Genomic DNA, 18,886 nt, shown 5'->3' on the forward strand with positions numbered 1-18,886 from the left:
AAGGTGTGGCATGAACTTTGAAGTACCATTTAGAAGCAAAATGTCTGGTTGCTGATTTTACCAAGACTAGAGCACAAGACATGTTGTGAGTGTTGACTTGGGAGGATAATGGAAAATTTAAAAAAGGTCTTAAAAGAGGCATTAAAAGAGCCCTTATCATTACCAAAACTGTTATCAGTGTCATACTCATAGGATGGGGCTATTGTCATAACAACACCAATAGCTTACCTGTCTGACAGTGACTTTTGAACATTGAACGGGAGAGTGACCAAGACTGACAGATGCATCCAAATGGACGATGTCCGGCTGCATATACTTGGGCCCTCAGCCTGAAGTTTGCGAGTTCAGATTTGAGCTGTAAAGCCGAAATGTACTGTAGAATGCACTTCTGCACTGTGCTGCTTTGCTTTTACCAGGCTGCCTGTGTAGGGGCCTAATATTAGTTTGTTTTTCAGTCACTGAGTAATTGTAGTATTATGCCAATTACATATAATATTCAAAAAGTGTGTGTGTGTGTGTGTGTGTGAGTGTATATATACATATATATTTATAGCGTGATCAGCATATGTAGTGTGTGTATATATGTTCTAATCTCTTCAAAATAACATTGAAAGTCACATTTTGCACTCATTTTTGACTGTTTAAATAAACAGAAATGCAATTTCCTGTGCAGAAAAGGTAGTACGTCCATACCTTTGTCTAAAATTAGAATCAGGTGTACCAAAACAGGTGCAAATGATTAGAACATCATTAGAGAGTAAGTTAGAGTGCACTGCCTTTTATAAACAACAGAAACCTGTGGTCTGGTTTGGCCTCAGCAATTAGAGTGTGTGGCCACGCCACGGTAAGATCAAAAGAGCTCTCTAAGGCTCTCAAAAGGAAACTGTTGATACCTATGAGCTGGGGATAGGTTTTAAAACCATTTCCCAGCTATTTGTAGTCAGTCACTCCACTATTTTAAAGATCATCTGTAAATGGGGAAAATTCCAAACCATCGGCAATCCATTTGGGCCTGATTATCCAACCAAATTCAGCCTAAAAGCTGACTGAAACATGCTGCAGGAAGTCTCCAAGAACTCCCAAGACAACGGGATTTACAGGCAAGTCTTACCTCGTTGAGTGTAAGAGTGCATGAGTCAACCATCCCAAAGACACGGCACGATTTTGCTGTACATGCAAGGTCAGAAAGGAAGAAGCCTCTGCTTTCAAAAAAGAATATAGATGCACACCTGAAGTTTGCCAGACAACACCTAGGTGAAGACCAGGACTGTTGGAACAATGTGCTTTGAACATATGAGAAAAGGTAGAGCTGTCTGGCCACAATGCCTGTTACCAACTGTAAAGCATGGCAGTCGCTGTGTTATGTATTGGTCTTGTTTTCGGTGCCTCAGGGCCTGGCCAGTTTGCCTTCAGAGTCAGCCATGAATTTCCCTTTGTGCGAGAGTACTCGAAGAGAATATGTGGCTGTCTGTCAAAAAACTGTAGCAGAACCATATGTGGACCTAGCAACAAGACAATGACCCAATACACTAAAGCAAATTCACAAGAATTGCATAAAGAGAAGAAAATGGAGGATTGTGGAATGGTACGGTCGAAGCACAGATCGTAACCCCACAGAAGTGTTGTGGGGGAACTTGAAGCTGACAATACATGTGAGAACCCTCAAATATCACACAGTTCAAGGAGGTCTGCAAGGAGGAGTAGGCAGAAATTTCTCCAACTCTAACTAGGAGACTGTTAGATGATTATGAGAAATGCCAACAAGAAATGATTTCTAAGGGGGCAACAGCAGCTGTTGAAATTGGCGGGGGGCATACTTCTATTTCTTCCACTGCAGACAATTGCATCCCTGTCTTTTGTTGAATAAATGACTACAAAGAAGAATTTTCATTGTTATTTGTGAAATGAGATCACCTTTATCAATATTGTTGAGATTAAGATCAAATATCCATATACACAGAGAAATTGAAAAACGCATTTTTACGGGATGTACTTAGCACTTTATCCATCTATTTATCTTGCATCTTTTACTCTGTTTGAATTAAGAGGTTTAGATGCATGTTGTCAGTGATTTTTTTCAGGTCTTCTGTTGCAGCTGGTTGAGGCATGACTGTGTGATTTCTGCCTAGGTATTGACATGAGTAACCCCCCCCCCCCCCCCCCCCCCCCCCCCCCGCCTAGGTATTGACATGAGTTACCCCCCCCCCCCCCCCCGGCTGTCGCTGAGCGATGCCTGAGGCTGCTTGTAACCTTTGCATTGGAGTGGCAGTAACACTAAAATACGCATGTCTTCATTCCTCCCCCAATCCCACAGGCTCTCCCATCACAGAACTGCCATGGTTTTGTCCCAACAGATAACCATCAAATCATTGTCAGAGGAATGAACACTACAATGACTTTATTGGAGAAGTGCACTAGGGACTGCATGTTCAAAAATGTATGAATGTAGTGAGTAATATCTATCTTGGTGAATGCATAATTTCTTGTTTTATGCATTGCTCTTTAGTTGAATATAGTGATACATTCTTGTCAAATGAGTATTTTCCAGCATCATAGCAACAGCGTATTTAGCATAGATGTGCTCACAGTTGTGTTAAGCTTCCATGTGACAGTTAAGCTAATTGTGGGTGCTGACATTTGATGTCCATTAATCAAGCATGGTCCGTCCACCCTGAGGCCTAATGATCCAACAACGTGCATCACACCAGTCACTGGTCAGAAAACAACCCTCTGTCAGCCATCTACTCAGCCGGTTTTGTTTTCCAAGCATAGTCAGCCTGAAGCCGGAACACTGGCGCTAATCAAGGCAGCAGTTCTGATATATGTTCTCTGGCTATACACTGGTGCATGGAGCTTCCTCCCTGGGTTGGTGCACTGGCAGAGACCTGGATGGGTAGTGAGATTTGCCTGTAGAAAAGGGGATGGAGGAGTCCTTGTCAAGCTTTGGCTTTGATTTGTTAATGATTTTCTTGTTGCATTGATCTATAAATGGGTTACAGATAACAGAAATACACCTGCCCCAGTTGTGGATGCAAAATTGAATGCTACATCACTGCCATTGGCTTTTCCGTTGGAGATGGATTACTTTAGACTGTCCCACACGCTCGTTTGTATGCATTTATGTAGTAAATTCTTTTACCCTGTCAGTCACAATAAATAAAAACTGTAGGTCACTGCTTCCCCAAATTTTCAAGTTTAGGAGCCATAGGGGTGCACAGGAAGTGAAGGAATAACATGTCTGAATTCTGAGAGGCCAAGCTGAGTGGTCTTTCATGGCAGTAGGAAATGAAGGATTTCATTCAAAGAGTCGTTTTGCAGAAAGCTGTTCAACAGAGCTAATGTGTCCATGCATAATTCAAGCAAATGACCTCTTGTGTGTTGGCCCATACATACCAGCCTGTTCTGTCTTATTTTAGAGACTAGGCGTGTGTTTGTGTGTGTGTGTGTGTGTGTTGGGGAGGGGGGGCCTCAAATATTTTGAGCATAAGCACCAACTGCCGCCTGTTAATCAGCTTTATGAGTCTCTGAATGCTATTATCTCTTTCATCTTCCTTTTTTAATGAATTCACCTTTCATATTCAAGACCTTAGAGAGATGCTCCTTACTTTGAAGATTTTTTGTTTTATGTTTTAGTTAAGACAAAATGCAGTATGTGACATGGCACGTGGGTGGCTACTAAAAGCCAGTCTCCAAGGCAACCATCAAATTTGATGCTTCAAGTTAAATAATTAGCTTTGCAGCATCCAGTGAATGTATGTAACAGTCGGGTTGAAGAGATATTCCTCTTCATTTTTTTTGCTCTGGTATTTTCTTCCAGTTTCAGCAATGTTGTTGTACCCTGTCTGATCAAAACTTCAAATTGCATTAATACATCTCAATTGTACCTTCTTGGGAAATGACATTGCAACTCAATATAATGTAGCTCAAGGAATTTTTTGGGACATTCTTGAAATGTGATTGAGCTTGAGAAACATCAAAAATACAACTTGAAGACAATTTGGAAAAATAAATCAATCCAATCTGTGGTCACTTTCTCATTTGTCCTTCAAAGCTCCCTGTAATCAGAAACACGCTCGGGTCGCCAGTCAGGTTAAGGAACATTAGGGTATAGTTGTCTCAGGAAAAGTACAGATAATGTGTGTATATTTTGTTGCCTGGCCATGGTGAGATGACTATGTTTGCTTTCTTGTAGCTGCAGAGCAGCAGATGCAATATACATTGGGAAGGGTCACATGGTTCACTATGGCAACAATTGGTGTGGAATGTGGGAATATAGGTTTCCAGGGTGACGCTGTTACCTTGGTGCAGTTGTAGCTTGAATAGCATAAGAGTCACCTTGAGACATTTCAAAAAACAACAACAACGAAAAAAAAACACAGAGGATGGAGAAAATGCGTAAAATTTCTCAACCATACATTCTGCATTTTTCTCTGTAGGGAATTGATGCTTACTAATATTTTGACAATATTTGACATGTCAAATCAACCATGTGTTAAATGTGTAATCTTTCAAGAGTCAGTGTAATTGTATTGCCACCTGTAATTGTAGTACTTGATGTAATTTTTTTCACCTTTTTGCACCAGTCACTAATAAGAAAACAAATGGATAGACCTTCCGCCTGCCCTCATTTAGTCTTTTCCCCTCTCTTCAGTGTTGTGGCTTCAGAAAGTAAAATTTACCACATTCTTAATATGCTGGTCCACATCCAAAGATGCTTACATTTACTGAAGATAGATGTTTTTTGTCTGTAATAGATGATTTGTGAAGTATGGTATTTTTTTGATTGGAACCTCAGTAAATGGTGGGGGACACAGTTATAATATGAAGAGAACTAACACTCTACGTTATGCTGTTATCAAGATACTGGGTTCATAAAAGCTAGAGCATGGTTCCTTTTGTTGTCACTGTTAAAAGAAAAAGCACTACAAGTAATGAAATACAACTGTTGAAGAAATGTGTTTTATTTACATGTAATTTACAAAACTTGTGTCCTCTAAAGTATGAAAGAGTTGGCCAGCACTATTGGACTCGTATTTATTTTGAAAACTCGTGATTCTGTAAGCTTTCTTAAGCTGGGATTCAAAGAGCTGCATGTCCAGGGAAATGTACAAATGCACATATAAAAACACTGAGTAACCATCCCCTGAGACAGGAGAGGTTACTCTTGGTAAAAGTGTCAGTTAAATGAATAAATGCAGTTGGTTTTATTATGGAATGCCTTCTTAAAAAACATATTCTTTAAGAATGCACTATAACCGCAAAGGACAGGAAGCACGACATACTCATCGTGATTGTACATGGTGTTATCTTTAGTTGGGGCAATTGCTCAAATATAAAGGCCATTACAAGTTTCCAGCAGTTGTACTCCTAAGGCATATAAAATTTTAATGAAACAGTGTTTTCTGCTGATGTATCTGTTATGCCCTTGGAACAACTTAGTAGGAATCACTGTGAAATTTTAATATAATTTTGTCAGTGAGCACTATCTGTGTTTTCAGTATGTAAGTTAACTTATTTACACTGGCCAAGTGTTGAGGGGCATTTTTTGACAGAACAGTGTGTAGCCATCTTTCGAGTGTGAGTCTGTGTCACAGTGACACATCTGTGGTTCTGAAAATACACCAGAGATGCTGCAGGCTTAGTAACTGCTCCTGGCTGAGTGGCCTGGCCAACTGAATCTTGCCAGTTATCACAGCAGTGTCATCCACTGACATAATGACTCACCAACATTATATTATACTGAATCACCAGCGTTAAATCAACTCATATTATCTAAGCTTAGTAGCAGGGTTGGGGGCTAGTGCCGTGAATAAACCTTTCTGTCTGAACCTCAAAATGTGCACCTCTAAGTGGACTATCTGCTCAGGCGTTAACCTCACTGGTTAAAGTGTCTGACTCTACCCAGAATTAGTTTGAGTACAACCTAGGGCAGATGTGACATCATTCCCATGACCCATATTGGGAGTAGATTTTAGGAGAGTGAGAGTAGCAGAGATGAGCCGGTCTGTGTTGCAGGTGGACCTCTCTTCCTTCCTCCTGACCCTCCGTAGATATGCTGATGATGGAGTTATCCATTTGAGCTTTGTCAGGTCAAGAGGTCTGACTCCCTGTCCCAAAGTTTATAATGTGTTTCAGGCTTGGGGGGAACTCATTACACCTGGTGTTTGAGTCGTTTGGCCAAAGATGCTCCAAATCCATAGTTTTAAACATGGACTTTGACTTTTTGAATTATTGCTACTTTCACTTTGGGATATATCTGTCATGAATGTGGATGAGTCATAAATCTGAAGAATTCTGGGGTGTGTGATAAGACTCTTTTGCCTTATAGATAGATCCTAACGTTTGAGTTATTTCACATGTAACAGACACACTCCACCCAGTTTCACCTTCAGGTGAACTCCTGTGCCATTAAAAAGTCATTAGGTTTGGGCAAGTTATTAACCTTACTACTGGCAGTTTTGCTAATGGGACCACCTCTCCCTAATGGGACACCACCTCTGCATATGTATATGGCTGATGTATATGGGGTCAGAGGACAGGGGCTCTCAGGGGAGGTAAAGAAAGAGTGTTTTCTACAGGTTGCTTTGAGAGTCTTCTGGCCTCTGCCCTCAGTCTGTCAAAGCATCAAACTGCTCTTGCACATTTTTCTAAAAGATGAATGTTCAGTTTACAGAACAGATTACTAGAAAAGGAAAGCAGCTGTACTGTCCCCCCCCCCCCCCCCCCCCCCCCCCCCGCCCTTTGGATTGTATTGAAAATATTGCATTGGTTGGTAAGCACAATGACCTCTCAGTCTCATATGTGTAATTCTCATATATGGAATTTTGTGTTGGTTTATATATAATCTTAACTAACAGTGATCTTTCTGTTATGGCCCATGATTTTAAGTTGCACAAAAGATCTGTTAAGACTGAACTCAGACTCATTATGTAAGGAGTCATTCTTTCAGCCCCTAGTCCACCAGGTATATGTAAAATCTAAATTACAGGCTTGCACTCAGAGCAGGTTTTGGGGTATTGGTCTGAGAGACATGTTATTATAGAGCAGAGAGCTGTGGAGCAAGTCTAGCCACAACACTACAGAGCACATATATTCACATTTCTTTTTCCAACCTGGTAAAGTCACATGTAGTCTGTAATGGGTTGTGAGTCAGGCGTTATGCCTTAACAGAGAAAGAGACCAACAAAACGACATCCCTCAGATATTTAGTCTGGTAAAAAAACAAAAAAAAAAGCACTAGAGTATACAGGCTCTCCCAGTATATCCAGCCAGCTGCAATATAACCTTTAGCCTTCACCGAGGTGAACACCTTCTCAGATGAACCGCTGTCTCCATTTTAACCCAGCATTTCTGCATAGTGGGCTAAGTGTGTCACGTTCTAAAGGTGTGAAGTGACAAACTGTGACCGCTGTGGCAATCCAGAGTGGCCCTTTGTGTCTGGTGGTTTGGAGTTTTATGTATTGGTGCTGTGTGGCATGATGTGATGGATGTAAATGGTGATGGGACTTTACAGCTCACACACAGGTCTGTTCATCTGTCAGACTACTGCCCCACAGGAACACATAGACCATACAGATCACACAAAGCATAGTACTACAGAGATACCTCTTAACTGGGGGTTGGGGGTCAAAAAGGGAGAGGAAAAGGATAGGACAGATTAAGGTGTAATAAAGACAGATGAAGGTGTAATAAAGACAGATGAAGGTGTAATAAATTTGGTGTAAGAGAGGAAGTTTAAGAGTAGAGCGAGAGCATGTAGAAAGTTAGAGATTGGTAAAGAGAGGCAATTTTTAAGGAGAGTGATCTGTCACAGGGTTTTCAGTGTTTCATCAGAAGCAATACTAATGGCTTTTGTGTTGTCTCTTTGTTATCTCGGTAGAGAATGCTCGTGCTTCCAAATCCTTATGCTTGAACCACTGTCAGAACCTTCTCCTCAAGGAGGCACAGAGATAAATGATAGACTACAGAATACTTCTGTGTGTAATAATGGAGTAAAAGATCAATCAAACTCCCTCATTCGAAACTACTCACAATAGTTAAATAACAATAAACAATGTGTAATGACTGTGTCATTCTCAGTGTTTGATAAAAGTCCCAAACTAACACGTTACTCTTGGATACTTGATGATGGGCCGCTTTAATAGGAGCTCACAGCATTTTATTATCACTGTCATGCTGTTTTTGTATTTATGTTTGCATTTGTGATCATTGTTGCATTTGTTATCATTCGCACACTGCTATGTACAAAGCCTCTTTGACTGTCATCCTCCAACCCCACTTACCACACAAGTTTTAGGAAAATTTCAAAATCTTAAAAGTCTGCTTGTTGTGGTCACCGCCCTTCTTGCATGAATTCCCAGGGAGCATTGGAGCTGCTTGCCTGATCCCTCCCTGGTGCTCACCTCCATGTCGGAGACCTTTTGGAAAATGCCAGAGATTCACAATGCCAGACCCTGTACACTAATTTAATCTGAATGTTGCTGCAGGCCCCTCTATTCTAGCTGCCTACCTCTATGTGTGTGTGTGTGTGTGTGTGTGTGTGTGTGTGTGTGTGTGTGTGTGCGTGTGTGTGTGTGTGTGTGTGAATGTGTTTTGGTGTATACACTTGCATCTCTATTTGATTTACTGTTGCACCACTTCTCTAAATAGGGGAAATAATTTTAGGTGGCAAGGACATGTCCATTGTGACCTTTAAAAGTTTATTGGCTGGCTGTTGCCATTATGCTGGGTAGTGGAAACCTCTCTTCACGTGCTGCTTTGTGTGTGTCCACTGGCCGAGGCTCCACAGGGAACCTCAGCCTGTGTTGAGTACTGAGAGTAGCATTTTTATTGCATTTGCACACATCTAATTTGTGCAGGAATCTTGTGGTTCTTGCTGAGCAAGTGCCCAGTGAAGTCTACAGGAGCACAAGCTGGTGTGTGCTGATAAGCCCAATGGACAATAGGAATCTGTAACACAGCCTTGAGACAAGACAAGGGCCTTGCTGCATGTGTAAATCAGACACAGACTCGGCACTGTGCTACCTCATACCCAACCACATCCACTTACTCGACACTGCGTAATCAAACTTACCCACTGGTGTTTCCAGACCACTGATTCAGCTTCCCTCACTGTTTGTTTGATGGACATCACACATGCAGTATGGTCATGTATTTTATGACTAATTGAACAGCTGTCCACTTCAATGAATTCTTCCAGGTTTATGTAGGTTCATGTCTGTAACAGCACTGGTCTAGCCTATATACTGTAGTAAGCTGTGCCTTTTAAAAATGTTTAATTTTTGCCTGCCTTTCTGGCATTATGTTAGTGCTTAAGTTGTTTTTTTTTACTCAGGACAATTAGCTCATTTTTATATGTCATTGAATATGTTCATTACATTTAATCATGCTGTGTAGTTCAGGATCGACTGAATAGCTCTCTACTGTGCCCTTCACTTTTTTAAGTTCATTGTGAGCTGCCACTGCAATTATTTCCTAATCAGCTCTTCCCTGCGTTGCCCATTTACTGAAGCGTTACTGCAAAAAGACTAATGGGAACAGTAGCTGGCATAATAATACTGCATTTCAATCTTAAGGTGGATTAAAACAGATTTGTATCAGTTTTTCATACAGATGCCTGACTGATAGCAGGCACTTGATCTCTAAATGCACACTGTGCTGTCATGAACAATTGCAGTTTAGTGGTTTTAGTCACATGCTGATAGAACTACACCATTTCTTCTAAAAACTTTCCTCCCTAGAACATATCATCACATCTTCCCTCTATGCAGTTTATCCAGAGAAATCCATGTAGGAATGTTCTGTCACCTCAGTTTTTTGCCCATCTGTGGCCTCTGTGATGTTCCTTTTACAATCTCAAACCAGCTTTTCTTTTTCTTTCTTTCTTTTTTTCCCCCCTCTTTTGCACTTAATCTTCGTTCCAAAATAGAGTCTAATGCCAAACACATTTATTTGATCAGCCAGCCAGAACTCAGTAAAGGTGAGGTATTTTAAACTGGACTCTTGAGATGGTCATACTGAGACAGAATACGAGGTTGGGCAGAGGTCAAGCGAGTCTGAAAAACCATCTTTTGATCTGCTGCCTTCTCTGTCCACAGTGAAGAGAATTACCTGGCAAACAGAGGGAGGGAGGGCGAGAGACGGTGAAAAGGAATAGCTGACCATTTCAGGCTGTCACTGTAGATTAAACAGTCCTGGAAGAAGAGACCCATCTATCAGGCTAGATATCAAACCCACCATTTCTAAACACCTTACCCTGCCTCATGTACCAACGCACTCGCAAACAACTTTGGCAGTCGTGTTTATTCAGAGGCTGTGGTCACATCCTACTTGCTTCACTTATTTGTACTTATGAAATCATATGGATTTTGGTATACCAGCAAACAGAACTGCAGGTGAGTTAGCCGAGTCTAAGAATCAGACAGCCATTAGGATGGTGAATTGAGAGTAGTGGACTCTGTATGTTTGAAGATTCTTTGATGGTCTTGAAAGCTTTTCTGTGTGTTTGTTGAAGTAATCCACGAATAAAAGGTCTGAATCTTATACTTTTGTCAGTCCACTCTGACAAATTTGCAGTGATGGTGCTATCTGATTCTCTGTTTTTGAGGTGCCTTTGTTTTTTCTTTCACTTGACTCAAAAACAAGTTTCCGTTCTTAGAAATCCATCAAAGTCCATGCAGAGAAATACTTTGAGGTTCCCTAACACATTGTTAGGGCAGAGACAGATTACGGTTTCATGCTTCTTGGAGAGAATGTGTGTGTGTTTATGAGAGTATGTGTGTACTTTCATACCTGTATTTGTGGATGTTGTGAGATCAGAAGTTGTGCAGGGCTGCCATTATCACACCGGTAGAGAAACCCTAGTGGCCCCTGGACAGATATGAATGTATGACAGGCCTGATAAAACCTGGAATAGTTAATGTGTAGAGTAACATTAGTGAAACAGAGCATCCAGTCATTTTCTTTCCCAACTGGAGTAGCATGCAAATCCACCACAACACCTGATGTCACTTTTCCCTCTTCAGGGCTTGTGCTTCTCTTGGGAGCGAGGTGATGAATGGCCTGACATTTGCAGGCGTGCTCATGTTGCTGTATTGTGGAACTGGCTTGTGTATTTTGCTGCCTTGCTGCTCTCCTACATTGGCTCTAAATTGGAAGTGTGGATGCTCATTAGGTTTGGAAGGGAAATGTTTGCTCCCACTAGGGTGTAAAGTTATGATTTGGCCTGGGGTTTCTCAAAGCTCAGAATGTGTTCCTCCATAATAAACTGCACAGGTTACATATTTATAAATAAGTCACATGCTTTTATGTATTTCACACACATAGAGGCAGCTAAAAAGACCTTATAGATTAGTGTCCTTTAGAAGCATGTATGTGACACTTGTATTCCTTTTAGGGAATAACACTTGCAGAAACTGCTTGCAGTTAACTTGTCTGACCCGTCCTTGTACTCATCTCAGCCTCCCTGTAGTAGTGTGAGGTCAGTTCTGCTGACACCCCATGTAATTCCCTGTGTGTGACTGCTGCCTTGAGTAATAGGTATCACCCCCTCCCAAAAGGGATGAGCTGCACAAGACTGAATAGGGAATCATGAACTGTTGTGTTAAGGCTTTTCAGTCATACTGCTTTTTATTATTATCTCCTCTCCCCAGTTGTGCTACATGTATTTTAACCAGTGCAGGCTTGTGAGGGCCATGCTGCTACATTTTACTCCACACAGTCAGGGTTGCGTCTCCTTTATTTTCCGTTTGTGAGGAACAGAATCAGTAATAAGAGACAAGGAGGGGCAGTAAATCTCCAGGGGTTGTAATCTCCTGACCCCCCTCTCAGATTTATGTGATTGCCATAGGGGGCCTGTACAGCAGAGTGATGACCTCTCTTAGTTTAGCAACCAAAGGTCAACATAAATCAAGCTTCTTGATTTGTGGCTTTTCCATTTGGGTCTTTCTGTTCTTTTGGAACAGTAACACCGTATGGACAATTCAGACTGCAGTCAGATCCTGTGCTTCTGATGGATGTATGTGCTTGCCATTCACTCTGAGGATGTGTGTGTCATTAAGCTGCCATCCCTCATTCGCATGGAGCAGGCCTCAGATGAGGTAGGCCAGACTATTTACAGGGAAGCTTTGCTCTTGTAGTTACTTATTTCTCTGGGGAGGTCTTAGTGAAATCGCTGTAAAAGTTACCTGTTATATTAGGTATTTAAAACATCTCATTTTCATTGTCCACTTAGTTTTAATGAGTGTAAATTAGCATGCCTTGAAGTTGGGATTTGAATGTGATGGCTTTGAGGAGGACAGTTCTTTTACGATCTAATATCGGCCTTCGGAGGGTTTTCATTAGCGAAAAGTTGGAACCCCAATCACAGCAGTTACAGAGATGGAAGCAGGACACTTTCAGAACCCATCACATTCTAAGTTCTGTGGCCTTGCTTTCCACCATACAACTGCCGTGTCTGAAGGCTGTGACCAGATTGTTCATATGAACCTGCTCATTCAAGAACGCCAATGGTGTTTCCAGAGGTGTTGTTTGTTTTGGTACTTTTTGGTTTTAAAGAAGACAGGAGATGAAAAGATATTGGCTGATTGGACCCTGGATGAACAAGCTTGTCTCAACATGCTTATGAGTTACTGCAGTTCTTTTCAGAAATGATCTGCTAGCTTTCTGGGCTAATTGACTTTGGTCTTTTTGTCCAGGTGTTTGCAGATACTCGTTTTATTGATTTCTCTGAAGTTTTGTCTCTGAAATTTTTTTTGTGTGTTACAGAATATATGAGATAAACATTGCTCAAGTTAACAGAGCCTTTGAGCGATACAGCTGATATGGGGTTTATGTATTTCTCCCCTTCTCCAAACTGTGCTCTCCTGTCTCCTGGGACTGATATGAAACACTGTAGTTAAATCATCTTTCATGTAACAGTCTACATATCTACAGTCTGTATAATCTGACCGTAACCAAAATAATGTGGTTCACGTGAATCCTTCAAAATGAGATGGGCTGGTTTTTGCCCAAGGTTATGTGTGGGTGTGAAGATGAGATGGTGCAGATGTTCTGTTCCTGAGAGAGGTTCTTTCAGGTATCTGAGCGCAATCTTATTCTGCATACTCTAAGTTTGTGGTGGATGAGGCTGATAAGTGGAGAAGTGATGACAAAAGTCTTGACCACGTTATATACCAGAGTCTATGGCTGTCCCATGTGTAAGCAGCAATTAAGCGATTTAGCTTAATTGCAGCGATTTAGCAGCACTTCATTTGGATTGAGTAATGTTGGCATCCAGTGTATGGTAAGTATGCCTGTTGGTCATGTGCTTTATCTTTTCCTCACTATTCTCTGAGTTTCATCCTTTTAGTTCACCAAACTCCTTCTGTTGTCCCATTGGAGAGATCAGTATTTTTATTTATTTTATTTTTTAAAAGGATGTATTGTTGTGCGTCTGTGTGCATCAGGGATGTGACCGCACAATAGCACAGTTCATATGATAAGATGAGAGAGAGATGACTGAAACTTGAAAACTTCCCCAATCTGTGCATTGCTACTGTCCCCATTTCCTTTCCTATGACTTTCTGTGAGAACACTGTTAAGAATTAAAGAGCTTGCCTTTTTCTTTATTATAAAGAAAACATCATTCTATTTCTGTTGTGGACTTTGCATTAAAAACACACACACACACACACACAAAAATACAAAACAGAATGCATCTGTAATATGCATATGGAATGCTCACAGCGTAATTTGGAGAAACAAGGAAAGCAGTATAATTAAGAATGCCTCTGTCACAGATTCACACCTCAGTAGACAGACACCGTGATTAATCAACACTTTTTAATTAGCACCAGCGCCATCTCATCAAGCTACTTATTTGGCACTGTCTTCAGTTTAGTGAAGTTGAACTCTGTCCTTGCCAGATGACAGCTCACAACATGGTCTTTAGGCATCTGTGCTTGCACCACGTATTCAGGCCCCTATTTAAGATTGTGTTGAGCAAAGATAATCACACAGTGAAGTCAACAGGTCTCCCTGTCTGATTTTAAGCTCTTCCCAATATCATTTTCTAGCCTGAGTAAAATCATGTCATGTCAGTTGTTTTAAGGATCTTCTTGTACCCATTTTTTGGACCCTGCCTTACATGGGTAGCTTGACAGTGTTTATGAATTCTTGTGAAATTCTCTTTTAGTCTCTTAACATTACATAAGTAGAACTTTTATTGATTATGGATTCTCACACCCAGCTGACAGTCACACCTTGTTGTCCAGTAGACACATTTTAGTTATTGATTTTATTTTATCTGTTTGTCATCTTAAGTGAGAGGAGAAGCATGTTGCTAAAGACTTGGTTTTCTTTGCCTGTAGATTGACTCTTGCTGGTAGCAAGAGTGGTTGAATTATTTGTGTGCCTCAGTGTAGATATGCTAGTGAAAGAGTGTCACAGAGCCAGAGCAGGGCTTAGCTAGCGGACCACAGACCCATAATACAATTCTCAGGAGCCCCCTTCTCCAATGCGCTTCCTGTTTAATTGCATCTTGGCTGAACATGTTGCCCAGTTGACTAGTCAGACACTGATTGCTCGGTAGATGAGCCTCGGAGAATTGGGGCCAGTGGCAGCACATTCAGGAATGCTCTCCATCTCAGGCTTCAGCTCTGTGTAATGGACTCTCAGGCCATGTACCTACTTGACCGAACAACTGCTCCCCATTTTGCTTCTCTGACAACAGCAGGTCTGGTCTCTGACTTTAATGCAGCTAATTTCACAGTGAAGTTAACAGACATCTCCATCTAATTTGAGCCTTTGCTGACATCTTCAGTAAGAATGAATCATCAAATAATTAAGCAGTAAATGTTCTGTCTTTGCCATAAGACAGTGGAAGTTGGACCCCCTAGAAGGCTATAACGTATTAGAGAAAACAGAGTGCAGGCATCTGGAGGGAAAACTTTGATTCTCTTTGCTTTACACCCCTAGAGTGATCTGTGTGTGCCTGTGTGTTCTCAGTAGGATAGGTATTATGACTACAGCTCCATGGCTGGAGCTTCAGCAGGCTTCAAAGGAAGCCAATGGTTTTCACAGCAATATTCTGATGTTTATTGGCAATTAACTTTATTGTTTCTTTATTGATCTTAATCGTTTCTTTATTCTTTCTTAATTTTTACTTCTGCTACTACTAGGGAGACACATGTTTCTTGTAGATCACAGATGTAGAGCAAATGTAACAGATTTATATAAGGATCCATGTGTTGCCTGAGGTCATTTAAAGAGGTCCACAGAAGATGGTCAAAGGTTTTGATATTTTGATCAGATGGAGCATATGTTTGGTGTCTCTCACAGGACACCTTTGGTCAATCTTCCATACTATCATGACAAGAATTGTAAGACTTATATTAACTGTGAGTGGAAATTTTAATGCTGAACGATTACCCCAAACCCTCGATACCTATTTGATGCAAAAACCATTTTAGGTCATTTTCAGATTTTGATTTTCGGTCTGGTTCTCAGATGTGTTGGACCTAGTGCAATTACCCAGCTACAATTAAGGGTCCATTGCTTTACAACAGTGGAGAAAATCAATACATATAAGCGCAGTTCTATTGACTTGAAGATGAGTTTACATGCTCCCAATTCTGTTTCTTCACTGAGGGATGCAGGCTCTGTTGTTCACAGCTAGGCTCATGTTTATCAATTGTCCACCCACAGCTTGTTTTCATGCAGTTCAGAGCTCCTGCTGAATTATATAAAAACTCTGACCACACCTGTCGCCAATTTTCTTTCTGCTGACAGGACCATTATATTAGGAAGGCAACATCATTAACAGAGGAAACGGACCTTCTACACAACACTACAGTTTATCCAAAATATAACTGAAAAAAAATGTAACTGTCCTTCAGTGGCTCTGCTCCATACACAGCGTTGGTCATCAAACTGAATAAACTTTAGAACCAAAATTGGGAGCTTAGGGAAAGAAAGCTAATTGAGGATTTGGTTATTATTGCTTGTAATTCGTAAATTTGGCTAATCATCGTAAATGTCGTAGACAGTCATTTTAGTCTGTTTAGTTACTGTGTCCTGCAGGACATCTGAAACCTTGCCTTACCTTACCCCTCGCATTGGGTTATAAAGTCAAAAATACCTAATAACAATGATCTCATCAGCACTTTTCATTATGTGTGGTGCTTAAGTCATCCAGCATGGCTGGCACTGTGCCCACTGTCTCAGTCAATCCTCTTACGAGGTTTGTGTGGAGATTACAGTTTACCACATTGAAACCCGACTTTTATTTCACTGTGGATTTTGCTTTCCTGGAACCAATGTGTCAATGTGTTTTTTTTATTCCATTGTAGTCTGAGTGTACCTTAGACGGAGCTATTTTATCAGTAGTGCAGTCAGAATCAACTTCCTGCAAATCCCAGAGTCCACATCCGTTTACCAGGACCTGATAAACAATGACATAAAAACTGCATCACAGTGTTTCATTGAACCATCTAGCATTGGCAGAATCAGAGGAAATGTCAAAGGACCAGCTGTGGATTAGTGCCAGGGAACACTGACGGGAAAATATCTGTCTTTAAAAATGCTATGTTGGGTCTTGCTGCTGTCACTAAGGGTTCCATGCTGAACGTTTTTCTGTCGTACACCCTGCCTTATGTATGTAATGCTGACCTGTGCACCCGTGTGTTTTACAGGAGTTTGCTGCCTTGACAAAGGAGCTGAATACCTGCAGGGAACAGCTACTGGAGAAGGAGGAAGAGATCTCAGAACTGAAGGCAGAGAGAAACAACACTAGGGTGAGTATAACTGCAGAGTTTTGCACCAACTGACTTATACTTGCCTTAAATGGCAGCTCATAACTTCTTTTTATCTGGCCACTGCAAGTTCTCAAGTATCATCTAGGGATGTAACAGACTTGGAGAGGAGCACTATTTGTTTTACTCCTACTTACAGCTATGTAGGTGCCTGGCTGTCTGAATGAACGTAGCCTACTCATCTGCCTGAGTGAACACAGCCAGTTGAATTCCCTTGGACTCCCGACCACAGTCAACAAGTTTGCAATGTAAAAATGCATTTTAAATTTTGAAATAATTCAATGGCAATGAAGTCCTGGTAATTTACAGGAAAGGCTATTCCCTCCCCCCTCTTTTTTTTCTTTTTACTTTTTAGAGTTGGCCCTTTTTGTTATGGAATGTACGCTTATGATATCTTTAATGAAGTACAAACCTACAGGTGTAAGGATTTTACGGGTCATTATTAGGAATACAACGCACAGTGTTTGTGTATGCACTCTAACAATGTTCCCTAAAGCCATTTATCAATGGAAAACCAGGAAAAGGAAACACATCAAGAATAAACAATCAACATAACAATAACCAAACGAGTTCTAATGATTAACAACTAAACTAACCAGTATATTGCTACAATATTATTATTTGCTTGAATAAAAATAGCTTTTTGCTGTACTTTTCAATAAAGTTGCCTAGCGATAATAATGTTTAATGTCAATGTCGTATAAATCTCTAATAATTTAAAGACTGAATAATCTGAAGTATATGCTTTGTAGCCATTGCACAAATGTGCTCTCAATTCATGATGAAACTAATTTTTAAATCTTTATCTCTAATTTACGGAGATAAGAGTTCCCATCCAAAATATCCAAAATGAAATGCCTTTACTTTAAAGAAATCCACCACTGCACAGTTCCCCTAAAGGCACAATATTCCATAGTGGAATACTGTAAAATAACAAGATTATAGTTTTAAAATTTCTTGTGGATGTTCAGTGTTGTAGTTGAAGTTCTGGCCTCTGTAATGCATTGCACTTGATTCAGACATTTGTCCACAACTGAAATTTCAGTAACTGTAAGAAGGTTTCCTGTTTCAGAGATAGTAGCTTGTCATACCATCTCGTGGGAGAGAAATAACAAGCGAGAGTACTAATAAGAGAAAAAAAGACAGTCAGATAGACATAGAGCACAGGGAGAGAGAGAGGGAGAGAGACAGAGAGACAGAGAAGGAGAGAGAGACAGTAATTTTCATTTTGTTGCCCCTCAGAGTTTTTACCTTTTCATGCTACCTCAGGCCAATTAGGAGCTAGTTTTCAAATTGTTTTGTCAAAATTGATTTATTTTCTTATTTGGCTACACTGATACATGCAAATGTCTGCAGATTAAATGATTAAACAAATAATATCCCAAACTAGACTGACCCCGCCTCTTGAACGTGTTGCCAGGCAGTAATGAGGAGAGGTAAGGAGAAGTGAGAGCAGGAGTGGGGAAAAATTTGAGGGTTATTATTATTCTGACAGGGCGATGCTTGAGGCAGTGCTGGTAGTTGGCAGACAAGCTCTGATTGATTGAATGGTGGAAGTCAATGATAGGCCAGTCTGCTGGCAGCCCCTCACATGCTCAAGGACAGCTGGCGCTCAAATGCACAACACCCAAAAACCAGTGGTGTCTATAAACCTACCCGTGTCTTCTCTAACTACTCCAACATGGAGTGAGTGACAGCACAAGCTTTAAGACTGATGACATGTATCTGCTAATGTAAACACTCTTGTAGCAGACACATAAATATATGGTGTGTCTCATAGTGTAAAGACTGTCTTGCAAAAAATGTCTCCGGCTACTGAGTTTTTAACCACAATCCTTGGTATTTTACAAATGCATTTATTATGCTATTATCATTAGCTTAATAGCAGCAGAAACAAAATCAAAATACAGTTTTAAAATGCGATTCTATCTCGCATAAATCATGTTTTCATTAGCAGTTGTATGTTGTAGCTAACAGCATAAAGTAATGACAAGACATTATTACCTCAAATTTATATCTTGAATGCTTTCCATGTATTTGAAAGTACTTTCTGGTGCTCTCTGCATAGCAACAAGGGTAGAATGAGCAAACGCATT

General features: G+C 40.6%; 1 protein-coding gene across 1 annotated transcript in view; it reads left to right on the plus strand.

The window, feature by feature from the left end:
- ppfia2 (PTPRF interacting protein alpha 2) overlaps positions 1 to 18,886 on the plus strand; it is a 104,824-nt gene that overhangs the window by 53,293 nt on the left and 32,645 nt on the right. Inside the window, exon 2 of the mRNA XM_030771300.1 lies at positions 16,671 to 16,772. Coding sequence (XP_030627160.1) covers positions 16,671 to 16,772 — 102 coding nt within the window. The remainder of the gene's footprint in view (positions 1 to 16,670; positions 16,773 to 18,886) is intronic.

The sequence above is a fragment of the Chanos chanos genome, chromosome 1, assembly GCF_902362185.1.
Source record: "Chanos chanos chromosome 1, fChaCha1.1, whole genome shotgun sequence".
In the NCBI taxonomy this organism is placed as follows: Eukaryota; Metazoa; Chordata; class Actinopteri; order Gonorynchiformes; family Chanidae; genus Chanos; species Chanos chanos.